We start from the raw sequence: 25,599 nt of genomic DNA on the forward strand, positions 1-25,599 counted from the left end.
ACAAGGTGATGCCAATTGCCTGTTACTCAGACAGATCACCCAGGGCACTTGCTTCCCAGTGAGAGAGGCGGACATTGGGGTCCCACTTGTCCTACAGCTGTGGCGATGGCATGGCTAGGTTTTTGCCCGGCCGCTGGTGATATTGGTCCCTTAGCCCGGTTAGCTCCTTGATGGAGTAGTCCTGGGTCTCCATTATCTCACAGTAACCATATACGGTCCTCCCATTTTTGGCTGCCTTCCCATTTTTGAGGGTCTTCAGGGTGCCCTCATAGCAGGACTGCATGGTCACTGGTCAGGCTTGAAAATGTTTGGGCATGCAGGGGAGGATGTGTGTCATTGGATTCAGATTCCTCATAGTTATCACCATCCATCGACATATACCCATCCCCTTAACACGCGCTGATCCTCTCCCCCTGCTGGGCAATGGCTAGGACGTTTTCTGGGTCAAACTACCAGCCAGGACAGCAAACTGCTTGGAGCTGCTGAGTCCCAATCAGCTTTGAAGCTGCCTCCATGACTCACTTTTAGTTTGGTCGCTTGCATTTGGGCAGTCTGCGCTGCCTACTGTAGTGCACTACAGTGATGCTGAGGAGATTCTATCTCCCTGTCTTTCTGTGCATCCTGTTGGTCTAATTCTCCTGCAATTTTGTGTTGGTGTCTCTGGAGGGACACCATAAGGCAAAAGACTCCCCTCAGTCTCTGGAAATTCCAATTTCTCAAGGAGGGACACCATGTGGTGCCCTATCTTTTCTCCGTGGAAGTCCAGCCTGATGATGCAGTCGACTGGCATGGCGAGGCTTGCCAGCTGTGCTGTCAAATGGCTGAACCCCTGGCAGTCGTCGGTCCATCCGGGGCTTTTATATTCCGACCCTGGTGTTCCTTTACTAACTGGGTCCTCTCCTTCTGCTCACATTTGCCTCGACCCTAACAAAACAAAACTACATCTTGAGGCCTGACGTTAGCAGCACAAGACTGGCCACAGTTTTAAAATTTAATCTGAAAGATATTCCACATGTGCAGTACTGTGGAAATGGCTTTTGCTGACTCTCTGTGGTTTTTGTGTTTTCCCCCCTCACTTCCTCTTGCTCACTTGCTCCCTCCCCCCTCCCTCTTGTTGTGGGAACTAATGATGGAGTCGGCGTAGGCATTGAAATGGTGTTTGACGGGACTGGGACCTTTATCGAAAGAGGCATTGGAAGCCATGGTATGTTTGCAATTGGGGCCACCGGCAGAGGCGATGGTGGCTCCAGCACCTGATTGGCAGAGATGGGGGTTAGGAATGGAGGTGTTGGATGCTCAGACCTGTGAATAGCTGGGGCTGGGATGCAAACCCATGTCACGGGCATCAGGAATTCCATTTTCAGGCAGCTGGGGCTGAGATGGATACCACTTCAGAGGCTTTGGGAGTTCTGGCCTGTGGATGGGTGGGGACGGGTTGGAAACCCACATCTGGAAGGTTGGTGATATTTGTATTTGTAATTTGGTTAATATTCAGTTGAAACAAAATACTCAAATTCTGAAGAAATGAGATTTTGCAAGCACTGCCTCAGTTTGGTTACTGTTTAAGAAAAATAATTTAAATTAGATTCAATCAGGTTTGAGCCAGAAGTTGACAACATTCTACTTCCTGTTGGCTTCCCGTTTGTAATTATGGGGTTCTGCGATTTCCAAGTGCTCATCAAAAGGGTTCGGTGAGCTAAAAGGTTTGGGAAGCCCTTTTCTACACAGTACGAAACAAAACCTAATGGTGCAAGCAGGCACAAAGGACTCTGAAATCGGTGGCTGCTTACCGTACCACACTCTGCCACATGTGTACACACTTCACATGCAGTGGCTTTTAAATATACTCCCAATTTCCTGTACCGTGCTCTCTGTTGACATTGATCTATCACAGTACTTCGGCTCAACTCAGTGTTCTGCATACCATACCTGCGATGCTTTGTGTCTTGGCTTGGAGCGATGTCTGGGACTTGGACCAAGAGGTAGGGAGAAAGAAATGTGGTGTGCATTGATATTTTGTCTTTTCAGAGCCGGGCATCTAGCCCAATAATGACACTGAATCATTTAAATGAGTCAATGGTGAGGTGATGAGACTTCCGAAGAAGTTTCAGACAGGGAGGTGACGTGACCCATCCCCCCCCCCGCAATCCACAATGTTCCATATAGGGAGGCCATGTGCTCTCCACAATCCACAATTCATCCAGCACACAGTATCTTTGACCCACTACTATCAAGGAGGTACAGGACCATCAAAATCAGGACTTCCAAGCTGGAAATAGTTTCTTTTTGCAGGCTGTGAGATTGATGAAAATTATTCTGTAACTGAGTAAATCATTCTAAACTATTTATTTAAAATTATAACTATATGTATATATATATATATATATATATATATATATATGATTATTATATGCTGCGTAGGTGTGTATGCTGCGGTCTGGAGAAACATTTTTTTCTCAGGTTGTATATGTCCACTCAGATGATAAACTTGAAATTGAAATCTGAGATACAAAATATAAATCCAGTCTTGCTCAATTAATGTGAAAAAGAAATATATAACTCTTTTTTGGACTTGCATTTCTTTATGTTTGCACAAATGATGTGGCATCCCTGCCAGAAAATCATGATACTAGGAATGTAACACTCCTGTAATGCAGGAAACACACAAATACTGCCTCATTATGTTCACTTCTCAATTGCCTAAAGTAAAATGGATGTGATAGAATCTGTACTATCACCAATGTGTATATGTACAGATTGTAGTGTAGGATGACTGTGATTGGCTGAGAGTGTAGCCACACCTACTGGCAGGTCTTAAAGGGTTGCTCCTAGCCAGACCAGGTCATTCTGGACTGATCGACATGCATGTGATACGCTCCAGCCTTCTAGTTAATAAAAGCTTTGGTTTGAATCAACATGCCTTTGGTTCTTTCGATGCGCTCTACAATGGGTGAAAATGTCATCATGTTATCTTCTGGAATTTTGCCTCTACATCCAACAAATTATCCTCTGTAATTTCCAACATTTACAACAGGATCCCACGACCAAACCCCTCGCCATGGTTTGGGCCACCACAAAAAAGCCTTTAAAGTGAAGCAACACTTTATTTGGGTATCTGCAGGACTGATTTACTGCATCCGGAGCTCCCTTTGTGGCCTTTGCTACATCAGAGAGACTGGGCACAGATTGGGAGATCATTTTGCTGAGCACCTTCGCTCCATCTGCACCAATGACAGAGACCTCACAGTAGTCAACCATTTCAGTTCTGTGTCACACTCCCATACTCACATGTTTGTCCATGGCCTTATGTACTATTCCACCAAGACTACCTGCATATTGAAGGAACAACACCTGATTTTCCATCTGGGCACTCTCCAACCAGATGTCATCAACGTCGACTTTTCTGGTTTCTGCTAACTTGCTCTCCTTTTCCCCCTCCTTTCACCTAGCCAGCCCTCCTACCCTTGACCCCTGCTGTCTCCTCCCTCCTGTCTCCACCTATTATCTCCTGCCTTTGCGACCACACCTCCCCCCCTTACTTTTTTGCTCGACGCCTGCCGACATTTTTCCATTAACTTGATGAAGAGGTCAAGCCCAAAACATCAGTTATGTATTTTTACTGTTTCTACATAAAGGACACTTTTTGACCTGCTGAGTTTCTCCAGCATTATGTGTTTTTACTGAAAATGTTTCTATTCACATGCTATGCTATTATGGTGTTGAAGATGAGGATGTCTCTTTTCCATTACTTACTCAATTTTCAATGATTCAGAACAGAATGGGGGAATACAACACAGAATACGAGAAATAGAGGAACAAATAGGCCATTAGGCACCATTGTCCACCATTATCCCCAATTTCCTTGAGTGCCTTAGTGCCCAGAAATCCATCAATCGTTGTCTTGAATGGGGGAGGAGTCACGTGATGGAGTAGTGGCCGGACGGTGAACTCCAGCCCTCTCCAGAAAAGTCGGGAAAAACAAAGGAAAACACAAAGGCACAGAAATAAAAGTTACAGAAAAGTGAGTATAAAGGTGGAAAGAAGATGGCGACAAAAAAAGAAAAATCGAAAGCAACGGTAAGAAGAGAGGAAGAGAAGACAAAGGAGGAAAAAGGTGAAGGCCTTACCTGTCCAAAGAGGCCCGCTGCGGAGAGAGAAACCCGCTCCCTCAGGTCGGTAAATAATGGACTACAAAAATGGCTCGCTGAGCCGAGTAAAAGTGCGCAACCGCGCATGCGCGAGGAATCGCGCATGCGCGATGCGTATGAAAAAAAACACACCGACGGGAGGGGGGACCAGCTGGGGAGTCGATCTCCACAGCTGGCAACGACAGCTGCAGAACACCTGCAGCAAGAAGAGACCACAGAAGACAATAGAAACAAGAAGGAAGAGAAGGAAAGGGCACCAAAGAAACAACAGATGGCCAACCCAGAGGAAGAGGAAGAGGAAGAGTACAGTGAAATAGAAGAAGAAAAAGGCAAGATAAAGGATATACTTTCTCTTATTAAAGGATACATGGAGTCATTTAAAGAATGGCAACCACAGGAATTTAAGGATTTAAGAAAAAGAATAAACAACACAGAAGAGAAAATGAATAAAATAGAGATGACCTTAACAGAAATGGGAAAGAAAATGGACAAGATGGAAGAGCGGGCAGTAGCAGCAGAAATGGAGGTAGAAGACTTAAAAAAGAAATTGGAGGAATCTAATAAAAAAACTAAAGAGACACAAGAACTACTAGCTCAAAAAATAGATACAATGGAAAATTATAACAGAAGAAATAACATAAAGATAGTGGGCCTTAAGGAAGATGAAGAAGGCAAGAATATGAGGGAGTTTATAAAAGAGTGGATCCCTAAGACCCTAGGATGTCCAGAACTACAGCAAGAAATGGAAATAGAAAGGGCACATAGAGTATTGGCCTCTAAACCACAACCACAACAAAAACCAAGATCTATTGTAGTAAAATTCCTAAGATATACTACAAGAGAAAAGGTACTGGAGAAGACAATGGAAAAAGTAAGAGAGGGCAACAAACCACTGGAGTATAAAGGGCAAAAAATCTTCATTTATCCAGATATAAGTTTTGAACTCCTAAAGAAGAGAAAAGAGTTCAATACAGCAAAGGCGATTTTATGGAAGAAAGGGTATAAATTTATACTAAAGCATCCAGCGGTATTGAAAATATTTATTCCAGGACAACAAAACAGACTATTCTCGGATCCAGAAGAAGCACGAAAATTTGCAGAACAATTACAAAAATAGACTGAGGGAGGAAGACGGGTAATGAGAGTTAAAATGATCACGATTGATATGTATGTGGGTAAAGACAAAAATAGACTGAGGGATGAAGACGGGTAATGAGAGTAAAAATGATCGCGATTGATATGTATGCGGGTAAAGAGGTATAAGAGTGAATAGAGACAATGTGCATATGTGAATGTATCTGTACTTAGAGGAAAATATAGATAGTATAGACAAGAATTAATAAGGGAAGGTAATGGAATAGAGAGAATAAGGAGGGAACTAAAAGAGTGACCTTTGTGACATATGAAAAGTGAAATCTTTTCTGGGGGGGGGCGGGGTGAGGGGAAATAGCGGTCACTGCAAAATCAGTTGACGCTTGCGAGTGGATTCGCAAATCCAAATGGAGAGGGGAGATGTGGTTGTCCGACAAGGGATAAAGGACAACTCAGGAGGGGAAGGGGAGATTGGGGATAAATAAGATAGAAATAGGAGAATAAGGAAAATGTTGGATTTTGTAGGAATGTTGTCTTATAAAGAGTTGAAAATAAGAAAACAGAAATGGAAAAGGAGGAATGGTAATGATGGAAAAACGGAAAGAGAAGATAAACAAAATATAAAAGGGCTACGCTGAACTATATGACTTTAAATATTAATGGAATACATAACCAAATTAAAAGGAAGAAACTACTAAATTTAAATGAATAAATGTATTCCATTAGAAAAAATAACATATAGGTTAAGAAATAATCTTGAAATATTCGAACAAGTATAGGAGCCTTACATTAAATACAATAGTGAAAACCTACCGGGGACAAACATTACCTAAGTTGATGGAAGGAGAAGGAAAGAAAAGAATGGACTCAGTAGAATTTCTGGTGTATTTTTGTTGAATGACAACATTGTCTGACTGGCTTAATGCAACCTAGATTGTATACCTAAAATGGATGAGAGGGGTGGGGTGGGGGGGTGGCTTGGGAGGAGGTGGGGGGGGGGGAGAAAAAGTCACTGTATATGTGTGAAAAAGAAATAGTGTATATCATGGCAAATGTGATTTATGGTGTGAAAAATAAAAAATTAAAAAAATTAAAAAAAAAAATCGTTGTCTTGAATGAACATATTGACTGAGTTTCCAAGCTCTCAGCAGGAGACAATAGAAAAGGTTAGAGGCAAAAGGGACTAGAGTTGTTATAATCTGGAACAAAAAAAAACAAGATCAACTATCTCTGAATGAAGAAATGTCTCAAGCAAATCCTAAATAGCCTACCCCTTATACTGAAACTGTCCCGCCCCTCCAACTTTCCGGTCCTACACTTCAATCAGGGAAATTCTCTTCCCAGCATTCAGCATTTTAAAAATTTTGAAAATTTCCAAATGATACATCAATCTTCTAATCTCTAATGTTTGTCTGTTCAATCTCTCCTCATGGCAAACCCATGATCACTAGATCCGGATTGTTGAATCTTCCCTGCATTCCCTCCATGGCAAGTACATCTTTTCTTAAGTAAGGAGATCAAAATTATACACAATACTCTAAATTCATTTTACTAGGACCCTGTGTAATTGTAAAAATCACCTGGAATTAATCTTTTTCATAACAAAGGTTAACCTAACATAACATTTACCCTTCTGATCTCTTGCTGAATCTGCATGACGGCTTTCAGTGATATGTGCAAGCACACTTAGGTCCCTTGAACATTAACACTACAGTTCATCACCATTTTACAAATACTCTGTTTTTTTTTCTATTATTTGCACCAAAACAGAAAACCTTACATTTTTTTAACATTATATTTCCATCTAACCATGTTCTTGCCTTGCACTCAGGCTGTTTATATCCCATTGAAACTTCTTTACAACCTCTTCTGATTTTACATTCCCATCTTGTATAAAATCACCAGCAAACTTGGAAACATGAAAACTGTTGATATTGATCATGAATATGTGGGGATCAAGCACTGAGCATTGCAGTACCGTATTCCACTAATTACAACCTGCTAACCTCAGAAGGATCTAATTATTCTCTATGCTTTCTGTGCAATAACTAATCCTCAATCCATGTCAGTACATTACCCCAATTGTGTCTGCTCTAATCTAGAAATCCAAATATAATCACATCTATTGGTTCCCCTTATCAATTTAACTTATTTCCAGATAAGAAAGGAGGAGGCCACAGAGCAAGAACACTCTATCAGTTACATCTTCAAAGAATTCTAGTGGATTAGCTAATTTTAGAACTAGAAGATGAGAGGGGAAAGATTTTAGAGGTACGAGAGGGATAACTTTTTCACTTAGAGGGCAGAGCCTTTCTGGATTGAAGTTCCAGAGGAAGTAGTGGGGCGAGTACAGTTACAATCTTTCAAAAGACATTTGGACAGATAAATGGATAGGAAGGGTTTAGATACAGGGGGTGGGCCAACCCTTTAATTTTTAATTCAGACATAGAGCACTGTAACAGGCCATTTTGGGCCACAAGTCCGTGCCACCCAATTAACCTACACTCCTGGAACGTACTTGTACACCAAAATGGCCTGTTACTATGCTGTATGTCTAAAAATGAAAAGATTGGCCACCCAATGCAGCCAAATAAAACAAGCTCAGAATGCCACATTGGTTGGCATGGAAGAGATGGGCTGAAGGCCTGTCCCATGCTGTATTACTATATGACATATTTGTCACCCTCCAATCTATAAAAACACTTCCAGAATATACAGAACCTTAGAAAATGATAATCAAAGCATCCACTAATTCTAAAACCATCTCATCCAACTCTAGGTTGTAGATCATTAGGTCCTTAGAATCCATCAGCCTTCAAAGCTGAACAACTTCTCTCATGTAGGCTGTCCTCAGGTGATGTAATGGTTTGTGAGAACAGTCCATAAATTTATTTATTTGTAAGTCTGAAACATCTGTTTCCTACAGAAACCTATATCACATTTGCTATAATTCTTTCAATTTATTGAATAATCACTCTAACACTACCCAGAATTAAACTAATGGAATATATATGGTGTCGTCATTAATGAATACCACAAAACGTTTTATGATTATTATACTATCTTGAAAAATATTTTGAAAATTTACAAGAGATCTTGCACAGAATCTGATTTTTGTAAGTTAGAGAGTTAAGTTATTCCATAACTTAGGGAGATGCTTTAATCTCTATTAAATATATCCATATTCACTGGATTCTTAATTCTCTGATATATACAGCAGCATCTTTGAGTTTTCTTCTGTGAAGAAAGATGGAAGTACTTGTTTAATTCCTGTACTGTTTCCATATTCTCTATTTTAAATTCACCAGTCTCTGTCTGTAGTGGGACATCCCACTAATCTTTTCCTGTGCAAATGTCTAAAACAACAATTACAGTCTTCTTCTATGTTTCTTTACTTGTATCCCGCCTTTTTTTGAAAAATTTATTTATAATTTTAGAATAAATATATAAACAAGACAAACTAAAATAAATAAAACCACCCTCCCCCCTCCCACCCCCCACTCACAACAGCCCTCAAGGGGAGCAAAAAACATATATCATTTAATTACTTACATACACTGATATATATCAAACTTGCAATTAAAAAAATTAAGATATTTCCAAACACATAAATTCCAAATAAGATGACCACATCTGAACAAAAAAAGAGTAATTATCATGCAAATTATATGTTATTTTCTCCATATAGATACAAGATCTCAACTTGTTATGCCAGCAGGCTATATTTAATTCTACATGATCTTTTCATGTAATCGCAATATGCTAAATGAACAAACGCCACCTAAAATTTGTCCAACCCTAAACCAGTGACTAAAGATATGTTCTAACCCAACAAAAAAAAATTAATGGATTCAATGGTAATTTAATCTTAAATAATTTTTCCAAAAAGACTTTAATATTTTTCCCCCAAAATGGTTGAACCTTATCACAAGACCAAACTGCATGTACAAATGTTCCAGTATGAAGTCCACACCTAAAGCATGAATCTGAACTACTAAAACTATATCTTATGAACTTCTCGGGAGTCAGTATAGCTGATGTAAAAAATTATAATTAACTAAACAATATCTTACATTAAATAATTTAGTCACACTATCTTGACACATAACTTCCCATTCTTCCCGAGATATATCAAAAGATAAACCTTCTTCCCATTTAATTCTGGATTTACTTAAATCTGGTTTAATCATCTTATCTTGTAGCAGGGTATACATATCTGAAATAAATTCCTTTTTTAATGTGTCTAAAATCAAAAGCTCAAACTTAGTCAATTTAGGTAGCATAATTTCTCTTACAAAATTATCTATCACCAAAGCTTGCACTTGATAAAGAATTAGATGGTATCCCAAATTTTTCTGTAAATCTAATAAAAGAAAGAGACTGTTCATTTTCAAAACAATCATCCATCACCTTTATACCTTTAGAATCCCAAATCTTTACGTACAAATTATTCAATGAAAAAGGAATAACTTTATTTTGATATAACAGGGTTGGGCCATGATCTTATCCCCAGAACCTATAACACAATTTATTTTAGTCCAAATTGCTAATAAATGTTTTAAAACCAGCATATTATATCCCTGTAACAAACAACAATTCCACTTAAATATAAATTGATGAACCTGAAGCTCAGAAATACAAGCCAATTCAACTTTATCCCAACCAGGAGGTTGAGTAACATCTAACATTCTATTCACAAATTTTAATTGTGCAGCCTCAAAATAATTCTGATATATACAGCAACGTCTTTGAGTTTTCTTCTGTGAAGAAAGATGGAAGTACTTGTTTAATTCCTCTACTGTTTCCTTATTCTCTATTATAAATTCACCAATCTCTATCTGTAGTGGGACACTTTGCTCTCATTAATCTTTTCCTGTGCAAATGTCTAAAACGATAGTTACAGTCTTTTTCTATGTTTCTTTACTTGTATCCCGCCTTGCCTTTTTTTTAAATCAATTTCTTGCTCTTCACAGCTGAGTTCTAACATTCTCCTAATCTTCAGGCCTACTTCATAACTTTTATTTTTAAGTTTAATACTATAAATTTAAAAAACATTGGAAAGAAAACAATATTTGAATTGCTTTTCCTTTTGAGTTTCTGTGCCTCAATATTAATTTTTTTGACACGGGTACATTCATTCTTTATATACTAATGAAGCCTGGAAAGGGATCTCAAAGACATTCTGTGATTTCATCTTCCACCTTAACATTAGAAATTTGATGTGTCCAGGCCATGTAGATTAATGTCTCCCTTAATAGCTAGACCACATCCCTTCAGATACACACCTTTAATCTGATCCAATGACTGTGGGATAATTTTTCAATATGAATACTGGATGGAATCAGTAAATCTGTCAGGAAACACAGTGAACTTCAACACAGAACTTAGTGTACAATTTGTCCTGCACTTATTCATACATGACATTAAATATTATTCATATGAATCACAGATAATAAATTGCATTGTTCAGGTGTGGGGGCTGACTTCAGTAGTGTGATTGATCAAACCAACAGACTATCAATCACGCAGCTAGAGAGGCTGTGTGGCACAGTCGAAAGTTATAGTCTCAAAACCAACCCTCAGCCAGCAATTGATATTGGTGAAAAATACTGGGCACCTGCTGAACTGTTTTCATTGTGTTAAACTGTTCTTGGATCAGTCCATTAAAACCTTTTGTTGGTCTGGATTCCTCCCCCATTGTTTGAACTCTGAGACTTTCTGATATATCCTTAAAGATTTTTCCTTAAAGATAGGTTCATGCCCGAAACATCAGCAATATATCTTTGTCTCTTATAGATGGTGAAAAGACCAGCTGAGTTCCTCCAGCATTTTGGTGTGTTTACTGCAATCACAGATTGACAAGATAGTGTTTGTCTTAAGTTTCAATTTCATTTCCTCATAAAAAAAATTGACCTCAAGCTGACGTGTATCCCATAGCCTCAGTTTCTAATCTGTGAAACAATAAATAATAACCTTACCTCAGCCCCACAATAATAACCTTTGTTTTGCTGCAAATGGTCACAATCATTATCCTAACATAACGACCAGTTCTCACAAACTGCCCACAACTTCAGTGCGACACTGCAGCTCTTACTTTTGCTGCCTTTGCTGTTTGGTCAATGCTTTAACCCTTTGAACTCCACGTCCCAGTTTTGAGGGACTACCAACAAGCACATATACTCCATGTCCTCATTTTCCAGGACTAGTTTTGTACCCATCCATCATGGTTCATGCTGGTGTTCATACTGTAGTCTAGTCCAGTCCAGACACAGCCCAGGGTATAGACAGACAGTCCCCAGGCTACGAACATGATCTGTTCCTAAGTCTGTCTTTAAGTCAAATTTGTAGGTAAGTCAGAACAGGTACATACGGTTCTTATTTAGCGTCAGTTAGTCAAATGTTTGTCTTAGTATATAGTATATATTTTACCTTTATGCATATAAAACTATTGAAGTCAATTTCTTGAAGTAGGCACCAAGGGAGGCAACGTGATCCGACTTAAAATGGTGGATGGCGTTCTCCTTCCTCCAGCTGACAAATTGCTGAAGCCGTTCGAAAATACGAATTGTTCTTAAGTCGGACATTCATAACCCAGGAACTGCCTGTATTATGAAATGTTAAAAATGGCCGGAATCCAAAGAATTAATAGATTGTCTATTTTTGCTCTTCACACGATCTCCCACAATCCTCACTATGGCAGGATTAAATTCAATTGAATTTGTAATTGCTCCATGCTGAAATACAGTGAAATACTTTGTTTTGCACACTATCCAGTAAAGTCATCCTACCCTTGAGTCCAACATGTCGTGCAAAATAAAAGTGCAGAATATATTTCAGTTAAAACAGTGCAAGGGCAGGATCATTTTGCTAACGATTGGTCTATTCAATATAGTCTGATAACTGCAGAGAAGAATCTGGATTGTCCTTTTTTTTCAACTAGTGTCTTCTGCCTGACAGGAGGGGACAGAAGATTGTGTGGGTGGGATGGAATGGATCCTTCATTTTCCTGAGGAAGCAGGAAGTGCAGAGAGAGTTGATGGAGGGGAGGTTGGTTTGCTTGATGGTCTGAGCTGTGCTCACCTCTCTCTACAATTTTTTTATGTCTTGTCAGAGCAGTTCTCAGATCAAGCTGTGATTCAAGTGAAGAAATAGAGATGTTCAGAGAACCTGTGTGGTTGAACCAGGAAAGATTGTTGGTGACATTTGCACCTAAAAAAGCTCTCTTCTATCTCCACCTCATTATTGCAGACTCTGGCCTCTGCTCTATCCAGTTCCTGAAGTCAACCAACTCTTTTGTTCTGGTGACATTTACGGAGAGTTTGTTCTTCTGACACCATGTCTCTGGACTCTACCATTTCCCTATGCCATCTCATCATTGTTTGAGGTCTAGCTTGCAACGGTGGTGTTGTCTGCAAGCTTGTAAATGGAGTTAGAATGATGTGTATAAGAAGTGTTTTTCTTTCTTTGGCTTGGCTTCGTGGACGAAGATTTATGGAGGGGGTAAAAGTCCACGTCAGCTGCAGGCTCGTTTTGGCTGACAAGTCCGATGCGGGACACGCAGACACGGTTGCAGCGGCTGCAGGGGAAAATTGGTTGGTTGGGGTTGGGTGTTGGGTTTTTCCTCCTTTGCCTTTTGTCAGTGAGGTGGGCTCTGCGGTCTTCTTCAAAGGAGGTTGCTGCCCGCCAAACTGTGAGGCGCCAAGATGCACGGTTTGAGGCGATATCAGCCCACTGGCGGTGGTCAATGTGGCAGGCACCAAGAGATTTCTTTAGGCAGTCCTTGTACCTTTTCTTTGGTGCACCTCTGTCACGGTGGCCAGTGGAGAGCTCGCCATATAACACGATCTTGGGAAGGCGATGGTCCTCCATTCTGGAGACGTGACCCACCCAGCGCAGCTGGATCTTCAGCAGCGTGGACTCGATGCTGTCGACCTCTGCCATCTTGAGTACTTTGACGTTAGGGATGAAAGCGCTCCAATGGATGTTGAGGATGGAGCGGAGACAATGCTGGTGGAAGCGTTCTAGGAGCCGTAGGTGATGCTGGTAGAGGACCCATGATTCGGAGCCGAACAGGAGTGTGGGTATGACAACGGCTCTGTATACGCTTATCTTTGTGAGGTTTTTCAGTTGGTTGTTTTTCCAGACTCTGTGTAGTCTTCCAAAGGCGCTATTTGCCTTGGCGAGTCTGTTGTCTATCTCATTGTCGATCCTTGCATCTGATGAAATGGTGCAGCCGAGATATGGCAGTCTCTTCAATCTGAGGCGCCTGCAAGCTCACACCAAGACACAAGATAAACTTGTCCGTGAACTACTCTTTGCAGACGATGCCGCTTTAGTTGCCCATTCAGAGCCAGCTCTTCAGCGCTTGACGTCCTGCTTTGCGGAAACTGCCAAAATGTTTGGCCTGGAAGTCAGCCTGAAGAAAACTGAGGTCCTCCATCAGCCAGCTCCCCACCATGACTACCAGCCCCCCCACATCTCCATAAGAAGTGTAGGAAAAAACAATAAGCAAAGATTTAATAAAGTAACTGCTAGTCCTAGAGAAAGTGAATCTTGTGAATTAATGATGGAGAGGAGATTGCCAGTGAATTTAGTAAATATTTTGCATCAGTGTGTGCACAACAGCTTTAAATAAATGGAAAGTAGGAATTTAGGAAAGTTACAATTACCATGGCAGCTGTACTCAGCAAATTATAAAAAGCTGCCAGACCCTGATGGACTTCCTCCGAGGATCTTAAAGGAAGTGGTTGGAGGAACAGTTGGTGTGCTGGTTTTAATTTTACAAAATTCAAAGAAGTTTCCATTAAATTTGAAAATATGAAATGAAACTTCTTTATTTGAGAAAGGGTGAGAGGCAGGAAGCAGGAAACCATAAAAAAAACCTGCAGGCTAAATGGGTTTGTAAAAATCTAGCAGTTGCAGCAAAGAACCAGAGAATACTACTTGTAGAGCGCGTCGAAAGAACCAAAGACTTGTTGATCCAAACCAAGGCTTTTATTAATTAAAAGACTGGAGCATATCACAAGTAGTCCAGAATGACCTGGTCTGGCTAGGAGCAATCCTTTAAGACCTGCCAGAAGGTGTGGCTACACTCTCAGCCAATCACAGTCATCCTACACTACCATCTGTACATATACACATTGGTGATAGAATCTGTACCATCACATTCACCCCTTCTTTGAGAACTGACCCTGGGATGGATGGAGGTTAGGGGCTGTACCGGTCAGGGGGCCTGACCATCCGGCGTGACCGCTGTGGTGCCAGAATTGGGGTCGCCAACAGGCCCGTAGAGTGCGGCCACTGCATTGCTCAACTCCCCAACGGCATTGTCGACAGTCTGGCCTGAGCTGGTGGGGTGTGGCTGGTCCCTCTGTTCAAGCACATGACCTGGGGGATAAGGAATAGTGGGAGGTTGGGTTAAAGGCACTTCTGCGCCTGATCCGGCTTGGGATAGGTCCCTACTGTGACCTCCCGCCCGTCCAGGTACTCAATGTAGGCATAATGCGGATTCGCATGGAGCAGAGTCACTCGGTCAACCAAGGGGTCGTTCTTTGAGTACTGGACGTGGTGTCATAAGAGGACCGGACCGGGAACCATGAGCCACGCTGGTATGGTCGCTCCTGATTCAGATTTCCTCAGGAAAGAGAACATCCTTTCATGGGGGTGGCATTGGTTGTGGTGCATAGGAGGGAGCAGATGGAGTGTAGGGCACTAGTGAGCACGTTCTGCCAGCAAGAGGTGGGGAGACCTTTGGACCGGAGAACAAGTGTAACCGCTTTCCAGACGATGGCATTCTCTCAACTTGCCCATTACCGTGTGGATTATAGCTGGTGGACCTGCTTTAAGCAATACCATGCTCCAGAATGTACTGCCGCAGCTCTGCACTCATAAACGAGGACCCCCTGTCACTGGGGTACCCGAAGATGCTGTGCAGCGCCTCTTTAACTGAGGAGGCACTCATGTCCGATCAGGGCACAGCAAACGGTAAGCGGGAGAACTCTTCGATGGCCGAAAGGATATAGTTGTTACGGTTGGTCGACAGTAGGGGCCCCTTGAAGTCTACGCTGAGACGCTCAAAGGGGTGGGTGGCTTTGATGATGTGGGCATTCTCTGGATGGAAGAAGTGGGGCTTGCACTCACCGCACATTGGGCAGACTCGGGTCATGGAGCAAATCTTCTCGACTGTGTAAGGCAGGTTGTGAGCTTTGACAAGGTGCGTGAACCTAATGACCCCTGGATGACAGAGATTCTTGTGGAGTCTCTGCAGCCTGTCCAGTTGTATGTTGGCGCAAGTCCCCCTGGAGAGCGCATCTGGCGGGTCGTTGAGTTTACCAGGCTGATACAGTATGTAATAATTAAAGGTGGAGAGCTCGATTCTTCAACTGGCGATTTTGTCATTCTTGATCTTACCTCGCTGGGTATTGCTAAACATGAAGGAGACCGCGTGTTGGTCGGTCAGCAGCGTAAAGTGCCTGCCAGTGAGGTAGTGTCTCCAACGATGTACTGCTTCAACTATGGCCTGGGCCTCCTTCCCAACTGAGGAATGTCAGCTCTCAGGACCCTGGAGGGTTCTGGAGAAGGCAGCTACTGGCCGGCCGGCCTGGTTCAAAGTGGCTGCTAGTGTAAAGTCGGACGCATCGCTCTCGACTTGGAACGGAATGGACTCATTGATGGTGTGCAGCGTTGCAGCAGCAATGTCCGATTTGAGGCGGTCAAAGGCCGCTCTGGCTTCAGTTGACAGGGGGAAGGAGGTGGTCTTGATGAGTGGCCATGCCCTATCGGCATAGTGTGGAACTCATTGGGCAGAGTAAGAGAAAAAGCCCAGGCAGCGTCTGAGTGCCTTCTGGGTGTGTGCAGAGGGGGGCAAGTCCATGAGGGGACACGTGGTCAGGGTCTGGCATGACCACCCCGTTCTCCACCACACAACCCAGAATTGCGAGCTGAGTGGTCCGGAAGTCACACTTGTCGAAATTGTAGGTCAAGTGCAGCCGAGTTGCAGTATGAAAAAATTTCTCAAGGTTGGCATCATGATCCTGCGTGTCATGGCCGCAGATGGTGACATTGTCCAGATACGGAAAAGTAGCATTCAGCCCGTTCTGGTCCACCATCTGGTCCATTTCCCGCTGGAAGACCGCGACGCCATTTGTGACCCCAAAGGGTACCCTGAGGAATTGATACAGCCGCCCATTCGGTTCAAAGGCCGTGAAAGGTCGGTCTTCTTGGCGGATTGGGAGCTGATGATAGGCCGAACGTAAGTCAATGCTGGAAAATACACGGTATTGGGTGATCTGACTCACAATATCCGTGATCCGTGGAAGGGGGTACACATCCAGAAGCATGAAGCGATTGATTGTCCGGCTGTAGTCAACCACCATCCACGGCATCTCCCCGTTTTTAACAACCACCACCTGGGCCCTCCATGGACTCGAGCTAGGTTCGATAATGCCCTCGTCCAGAAGTCTGCGCACCTCGCTTGTGATAAATTTCCTGTGATAATAACTATATTGCTGGCTTTTGGTGGCCACAGGCTTCCAGCCAGGGTTCAGGTTTGTGAAAAGTGCTGGCGGAGCAACTCAGAGGGTGGAGAGACTACAGGTGAGGCCCCGGGGCGCGGGGTCGGGTGGCTAGGGCTGCCGCTGGCAGGAGGCTTCCGGGGTGGAGTGGTTACAGACAGAGAGACAGAGAGTGGAGTGTGAGGCCCCCCAAAGTGCAGGGAAATGGTTTGAAACTGGCACTGAAAATCCAGTCTCAGCAGTGTAGGGGCACACAATTGGGGAAGGACTAATAGTTTGAAGTCTGTGAACGAGATGCCCTGGACTTTCAGGGTCACCACACAATACGCCTTTACCCCAGTCGAAAGTGATCTGGTCGCCAATGAAATTCTCTGTGCAGTGGGGAGAATAGCCAGTCCGCAACGGTGGGCCAGGTCTGGGTGGATAAAACTGTCAGTTGACCCCAAGTCAAATAAGCAATTGGTATAGTATCCATGCACTTTAATCAGTTCCATAGCTTTTTTGAGGGGTTGGGGCAAGTCCTGGTTGAGGGTTACAATGCAGACAGTGGAGTCCTGCGTGATGACATCAAGCAACGTGTGCGTGATGATGTCACGCAAACAGATGGGCCTGAAGAGACAGCGTCAAGGAGTTGGTGTTACTGCCTGCAGCCTGCTGGGGGCCAAAGGTAAGTGTTGGGGGTCACTGCTTGCCATCAGTGGTGGGGCGGTGGCGGGTCCCTGATCAGCAGCGTCGGGTCCCCAGTTGGCAGTGTCGGTGGGTACTGGGTTGGTAGTGTCAGTCGTGGCAGTGTGTCCCTGGTTGGCAGCGTCGGTGGGTACTGGGTCGGTAGCGTCAGTCGCAGTTGTGGGTCCCCAGTCGGCAGCGGCGACAGGTCCCTGATCGGCGGCGGCAGCCATTGAGGACGGGGCTGGGGTTTGGTCAGACGTTGTTTTGTGAGGTAGGGTGAATGTCATTGTGGCGAGGGTGGGTTGTACCTTCCGCGCTTGGCGTCTGCCCCGTGACGTCAGGCGCTGCTGCACGGTGGAGTCCTCGCTCTCATTGGATGAGAGCTCTGAGGAAGAAGTGTTTGAAATGGAGAGTGGCGACTGGGCTTCACATGAGGCACTGTGTTTGACAGCGGCCATTTTGGAGTGACAGACTACAGCAAAGTGGCCGTTTTTAAGGCACTTCTGGCACCTAGCTTTTCTCGCCGGGCACTGGGACCTGCTGTGCTTGTTCCTCCTGCAGAAATAACACTTTGGAGTTGTATCAGGCAGTGTAGCGGCAGTAGTAGGGTAGAGGGAGGGCATCCTACTCAGATCAGAGTGTGGGGTCCAGCCCCAAGAGTACGTGTCCATACTTAAGACCCCAGCCTCCATCATCTCTGTGATCTGGATCATGTCCTCTAGGTTTTCTCCCCTGTGCTCTAGCAGGCGCTGCCTCACCTCATTCGATCGAACCCTGGCCACATAGGCATCCCGAATGAGATCATCTGTGATCTCCGCAGCAGTTCTGTCTGTGCAGGCACAGTCCCTGCCCATTGCCCTTAGTGCCTGAATATAAGCTCTACAGGACTCATTGGGCTATTGCCTCCTTGTAGCAAGTTTGTACCAAGCATAGACTCTGTTCACCGGTCACTCGTAGAGCCCTTTCAGCACCCTCATGGCTGCGGCGTAAGTGGTAGCTTCCTGGACACTCTGGTAGACTCTTGGGGACACCATAGTCATCAATATTAGTAGTCGATGGCTGTCCTCTATCATGGCAGGGTCAGAGAGCTGGAAGTATGTTTCGAAGCATCTCACCCAGTGCTTAAAGTCATTTGAGGTTGTAGCTGACTGTGGGTCGATGTCGAGGCATTTCAGCCGTAGCGTACACTCCATCCCTTCAAAACCTTTTAGTTAATAAAATTGTAAAGTGCATCGAAAGAACCAAAAACTTGTTGATCCAAACCAAGGCTTTTATTAACTAAAAGACTGGAGAATATCACAAGTAGGTCGACCAGTCTAGAATGACCTGGTCTGGCTAGGAGCAATCCTTTAAGACCTGCCAGAAGGTATGGTTACATTCTCAGCCAATCATAATCATCCTACACTACAATCTGTACATATACACATTGGTGATAGAATCTGTACTATCACACTACAGTACAGAGACAGGCCCTTCATCTCATCTAGTCCACGCTGAACTATTATAATTCCACCTAGTCTCATTGACCTGTGCCCAGACTATAGCTGACCATACCCCTCCCATCCATGTACCTGTCCAATCTTCCCTTAAATGTCAAAATCAAAATCTGCATTCACCACCGTTGGCAGCTTATTCCACACTCTCAATACCCTCCAAGTAGAGAAGTTCCTCTCACCTTTTCACTCTTTCACATTTCACTCTCAAGCCATGTCCTCTAGTTCTTGTTTAACCTGCTTGCATTTACCTTATCTATACCATTCATAATTTCGTTTATCTCTGTCAAATATCCCCTCATTCATGGAGCCTGGTATACACAAAGATAATAGCAGCAGGAGTAGACCACTCCTCCCCTTATGCCTACCGTGACATTCAATATGGCTGATCTGCCCAGCTCTCAAAACCTCTCTGTACAATGTTCCATTGCCCAGATTTCCCTGATCTTTCAAAATATATTTACCTCCTATTTGAATAGTCCCAATAATCTATCCTCCACAACCTGATGGAATGAAAGATTAATTTGTCATTCACTATTGCAACTGATTCAGAACAACAAAATTAGGGAAAAGATTGAGTTGTTTCTCATTATCTTGAAGGATTTTCATGTTTTAGTTTTGAAGGTCAAAAAAGGAAAGTTGTTGACTGAACACAACCAAGAGTTTACAGAGGCTAACTTGATGTGATCACTGTAAAAGGCAGAAGTAGGGTGTGGGACTCCCAGAGAGAGAAATTTTTGTGATTTCACTACCAAAAGTATTACCAGTAAGTGTTGCATCATGAAATAGTTCTATATTAAGACCAAGAGTCAAGGGATTAATTAAGCCATAGGCAAATGCCTCTATTTCTTGTGCAGTTGAAACATGCAGAATAGAAAGATCTCAGAGTCAGTCTGGTCTGTGTAAAGCCAGCTGATTATAATTCTGGCAACAGTCATTATGCTTTGGGTTAGTTACCCAGAGGCCTGAGCTATTTTTCTGGAAACAAGGGCTGGAGTTGCACTGCAGCAGCAATTGAAAATTTAAAAAAAGTTAATCAGCTAATTGTGGAATTTAAAAAAAAACCTCAGCAGTATATTGGTTGTCCTTTGGTTTGAAGAAGACACGTGGTTGTGCAGTTCATCTGTGGAAACGAAGATGACTTTGCAGTCTCAGTCAGGAAGCGCAAAGGACAATGGGGCACTGGAAGTCTGTTGTTGTAATAACTGTGGCTGCTGCTCTGCAATGCCATTTGTGACCCTCCACCAGTTTTTGGCAGTGCCTGTCTTCGAAACTAGCATAGGCTTCATCGCACAGGGCTTGCCAGCGGGACCTGTCAGCAGCTGTAGCTTCTTGGCAGGATGTCACAGTAGCATAGGGTTTCCTTCAAAGCATCTTTTTAGCGCTTGCGTAGACAACCTTGAGGTCTCCTTCTGTTCTTCAGTTCACGCTAGAGCAGCTAGCGAGGCATATGGTGGTTGTCCATTCTGAGTGATCGGAAAAACTTTGAATGTCATAAAAACTCATCTGCAGGGGATTAAGTCTTTGGCCTTTTCCTAATTCCATTTAAGTAGGACTCCAGGCCAAAGCAACTTCTCTGACTCTGTACTAACTTTTCAAATGACGAACCACGCCTGCTAATTGTGTCATATCCCTGCACCAAAATGGAACAGGAGTAAAGAGGATACACTATCTCCCACAGACACAGGCATTAGATTTGAACATGATCATGGCATGTGCAGCCCTAACAGGCCCATGAAGTAACAGGTTGATGCAATTGTGTTCACAAAATGGTAACATTCGGCTTGTGTCCCTATCTCATCCATATAACCATAACCATATAACCATTTACGGAGCGGAAACAGGCCATGTTGGCCTTTCGAGTCCGCACTGGTCCATCATTCTTCCTGAGCATATCCTGTCCCATTGGCATCACCGACCCACCAAATGGTGAAAAAGGCACACCAATGCCTCTACTTTGTCAGAAGTCTGAGGAGATTTGGAGAATTGTTGAATTTTCTATTGAACTTCTATAAGTGTACTGTGGAAACTGACAGGTTGCATCACAGCCTGGATTGGAAACTCAAGTACCCAGGAACGCAGAAGGCTTCAGAAAGTGGCAAATCCAGCCAAGCCTATCACTTGCATTGACCTACCATCGATTGAAGATGTTCACAGGCATTGGGAAGAATGCAGCCATCATAGAGAATCTCCATCACCTTGGCTACAATCTCTTCTCACTGCTATATTCAGGTAGATTGTAGAGAATCCTGAAGTCCATCATCTCTAGATTCAAGATCAGGCTTTTTTTTAAACATCAGCTATCAGGCTCTTGAACACCCCTGTATTACCCTAATCCAATAATAAACTACTCCAGGAACACCTAAAGATTGTCTGCATAGTTAAAATATCACCTTTTTTGCACTAACTGGAATTGTTAATATTAATTTATCTGTCCGTTTATGTTTATTATCTCTTTTTCTGTCTCATGGCATATTGTGGTAAGTTAATTTACCATATTCACCATTGTATAAGAAGGCTCTGTATAGGACAACCCTGGAATTTCCACCTAAAATGTTGTTTTTGAACGATATCCTAAATATAAGACATCCCCGAATCTGGAACTTACTGCTGGCCAGTGGATGCTATTAAAAGCAAATATCAATATTTTAATAACAAATTATTCAAAGGTTTAAATTTTATTTAGATATTTAAAAATAAACCACTGTTGGCTCCTGTAACAGGCCGTTTAAAGTCTGTGCAGAGCAGGGTGGATGAATCCATCGGACAAGCACTGAGACTTCACAAATAACTAACGGGACATGCACAAGATTGCGTCAGAGCCAGCAGGAAGATGGCAGCAGTGTTGAGACGATGTTGTCAAGGAAAGAATATTAGACCCTTTGTATAAGATGACCCGATTTTAAGGTGAAGTTTTAAAGTTGTCATTGGTGTTCCCAAGATCGAGTCTGGTCTCTATAATATCCAAAGGCATCTGGTCAAAGGCAAAAATACTTGTATTTCCTTCACTCAAATTTCCAACACCTGCAGCCTTTTTATTTTTCACTTATCAGTGAAAATTAAATAATCTAAGGGGAGGAGGAGGAAGCTTCACAAGTTTGATAGTGCCTAGAATTTGAACACCAAAGATAAAGTTGAGGCATTTGCAGCCACCTTCAGCCAGATTCGCAGCCCAGCTTGGCTCCCCACCCAGAGCTTCTCCACACATTCTGGTCTTCAGCATCTTTGATTTATTCTACTAATTTCAAAGAAGAACTAACCAAGAGGACTTGACATTGCATAGAGCATAAGATCTCTCAACACACTGGCTGTAAGGCTGAAGATTGTGATCTGCAATTAGTTTGCTTTAAACCAATGACTTTCAGAATAGTTACAACTCTGACATCTCCCTGGAAAAATGGAGATTAAACATAGAATTATACAGCACATAAACAGGCCCTTCAGCCCCAAAGTCCATGCCAACCATAATGCAATCTGAATTAATCCCTTCTGTTTGCACATGGTCCATATTCTTCCTGCATGTTCATGTGTCTATCTAAATGCCTCTTAAATACAGTAAAATCCCCATTATCCAGCATTCAATCAACTTGAAACTCAAACAACTGGCAAAAAAAAGAAAGTAAATAAATATTTTTTAAAAATAAGGGCGGTCTGATAGACCCTGTGGGGTAGTGCTGATAATTAATTGGACACGCACTAGTTTGTCCCACTAAATAGGCAATGCCCCTCAATGCGCATGCATTCTTTATGTTGTTGCCACTTGCATGGAGGTGAACCGGGTTTTCAGTGTGAGGAAGGTGTGTTGAGGGACTGTCCAGGACACTTGCAAGGAGATGAAATGGGCTGCCAGTGTGAGGAAAGAGCACCAAGGGACTGTCTGGGACACTTGCATGGAAATAAGCTGGGTTGTCAGTGTGAGGAAGGTGCGCCGAGGAACTAACTGAGGCACTTGCATAGATATGAGCTGGGTTGTCAGCATGAGGAAGGTGCGCCAAGGAACTTACCTGGGCACTTGCATAGTTATGAGCTGGGTTGTCATTCGTGAGGAAGGTGCTCTGAGGGTCTGGCTGGGGCACTTGTGAGTTGTGCCGAGGGCCCGATTGGAATAGTTTTGTGGAGGTGAGTCAGGTTGTGGTAAAAGTCTGACCAGGATACCAGGATGAAGAGCCTGTCATGCCACTCGCCACTGGGGTAATTCTCCCAAAGTGTCTATCACTCCCTAATAAAGAGTCTGTAGCGATGGCTACTCTACTTACTGAATAACTCCACAACCAAAAAGGTTGAGTTCAGTGAGCAAGAACTGATTTATTGAGGTCTGCCTGACTGGTCTTATGCTCCCAGCCCAGACCTGGCTGAGAACCACGCCATTGGCCCTGATGTCGTTAGGGTGTCACGTGAGCCGCAGAACACGGGCTTCTAAGCCTGGTGCCGAGGTCAGGAAGAAACCCCGATGGCGCCATTTTGGCCGGCTGCCCCGCTGCGTGCGTGACATGTGGGGCCTGTTCGCCTGCCTACTGGCATGCTGTCACACAGCCCCCCACTCAGAACCGGCGCCAATGTCCTTCTTTGCTGGGTGGCCTCACTTCTTGGGCCGAGCCACGACCACTGGCTCGTTGGGGTCGAGGCATGCTGCCTATAATCTGTCAACAGTAAACAGTTCCCTCTTACCACTGATGTCCAGTGTGAAGGTGGATCCTGAACGCTGGATGACTCTGTACGGCCCTTTGTACGGTCTTTGAAGGGGTGCTGTGGACAGACCTCACCTGATAAAAACATTCTGCAGAATACAGCTCGCTGGGGACGTGGTGGGGGCGTGAAGGAGTCCAACTGGGCCAGGAGGCGGGGAGGTAAACTGTGCGGTGACTGTTGAGGTTGTGAGGTACATTGATAAACTCACCGGGCAGGGCTAACAGTGCACTGTAGACCAGCTCGGCTGATGGCGCCTGCAGGTCTTCTTTGGGTGTTAAGTGGATGCCCAGGAGTGCCCAAGGCAGCTCATCCACCTAGTTGGGGCCAGTGAGGCCGGATCCAGGACTCGATGGCTTTGGCTGGGATGACGCTGATCTGGGCCCCAGTGTCAACTTAAGTGCCAACTTAAGGTGGCGGTGCAATCGCTCATCCAGTCCATTGGCCTGTGGGTGATAGGCTGTTGTGTGATGCTGTTCGATTCCCAGCCTGTTGGCGAGCTGTGCCCAGAGAGTGGAGGTGAACTGCACACCTCAGTCACTGGTGAGGTGGGTCGGGACGCTGAACTGGCAACCCAACTGGTAAAAAGTGCTCGGAGCAGGAGTCCGTGGAGGCATTTGGCATCGGAATTGCCTCGGGCCAGCAAGTGATGCGGTCTACCACCGTAAAAAGGTAACGGTTACCTTGGGAAATGGGTAAGGGGCTGAAAATGTTCACATCTATGTTCTCAGGTGTTCGAAATCCTGCACGGGTGTTCTGATGTGCTTGTGTACCTTGGAAAGCTGGCAATGGGTGCAGGTCCTGGCCCAGTCCGCAATCTGCTTCAGAAGCCTGTGCCAGAAGCATTCTGCCACCATATGAACCGTGGACCTGATGGAAGGGTGGGAAAGGTCATGGATATGGTGGAAGACTTGCCTGCACCACCGATGGGGAACCACTGGTCGCGGGGTGCTCATGGAGACATCACACAGGACGGTATCGTCACTGAGAAGAGACAGGAGGTCCTGGAACAGCAGGCCTGTGATGGCTGTCCTGAAGGTCTGCATCTCTTCATCGGACTTCTGATCCCAGGCAAGCTGGTCGTAGTCTAACCCGCGTGTCAGCAAGCAAATGGCCGGTCGGGAGAGCGCTTCGGTGACCAAGTTGTCTTTCCCTGCCTTGTGCCGAATGTCAGTGGTGAACTCCGACACAAAGGACAGCTGACACTGTTGGTGGGCTGATGAGGGATCTCTAGCCATAGCGAGCGCCTGGTGGATGGTAAAAATGGTGAAAGCCCTTCCCTCCAAGAAATAGCAAAAATGGTGCACAGCGGGGTACATGCCCAGCAACTCACGGTCAAAAGCACTATATTTGCACTCTGGCGGACGAAGAAGTAGGCTGAAGAATGCCAGTGGTTTCCACTGTCCGTTAACCTGCTGCTCCAGGACAGCACTGACGACAGTGGCAGAGGCATCGACAGAGAGCGCTGAATGGAGGTTGGTGTGCGGGTGGACGAACAGGGTAGCCTTCACGAGGGCAACTTTCATGGCTTCGAATGCCCTGCTGGCCTCTGGAGTCCAGGTGAGCATCTTTTCCTTGGCTGCAATGAGGGCAAAGAGTGGCTGCCTGATGCATGCAGCGCCTGGAATAAATCGGTTATAGAACTTGACCATACCCGTGAATTCTTGTAGCCCCTTGAGGTTGTCCGGGCGCGGAACTCCCTAATTGTGACGACCTTCATAGCAGCTGGTGTTGCTCCTTTGGCTGTGATGGTTTGGCCCAGGAACTGCATGGACTCTTTCCCGAACTGGCATTTGGCTGGGTTGATCGTTTGGCTGAAGATGGCCAGTCGGGAGAAGTGGGTGTGCAGGTGAGACTGGTGTTGTGCTCGGTCTCTGCTGGTGACAAGAATATCATCCAGATAAATGAACACAAAGTTCAAATCCCTGCCCACACTCTCCATGAGGCGCTGGAAGATCTGGGCAGCGTTCTTGAGACCGAAAGGCATTCGTAGAAATT

At 44.2% G+C, this 25,599-nt stretch overlaps 1 protein-coding gene across 1 annotated transcript in view; it reads left to right on the top strand.

Moving 5' to 3' along the window:
• The first annotated feature begins 1,125 nt into the window (after positions 1–1,125).
• Positions 1,126–25,599, top strand: part of LOC138762928 (omega-hydroxyceramide transacylase-like) — a 92,385-nt gene continuing 67,911 nt past the window's right edge. The window contains exon 1 of the mRNA XM_069936438.1: positions 1,126–1,204. Coding sequence (XP_069792539.1) covers positions 1,153–1,204 — 52 coding nt within the window. The 5' untranslated portion in view covers positions 1,126–1,152. The remainder of the gene's footprint in view (positions 1,205–25,599) is intronic.

This window comes from Narcine bancroftii, chromosome 5 (genome assembly GCF_036971445.1).
Source record: "Narcine bancroftii isolate sNarBan1 chromosome 5, sNarBan1.hap1, whole genome shotgun sequence".
Classification (NCBI taxonomy): domain Eukaryota; kingdom Metazoa; phylum Chordata; class Chondrichthyes; order Torpediniformes; family Narcinidae; genus Narcine; species Narcine bancroftii.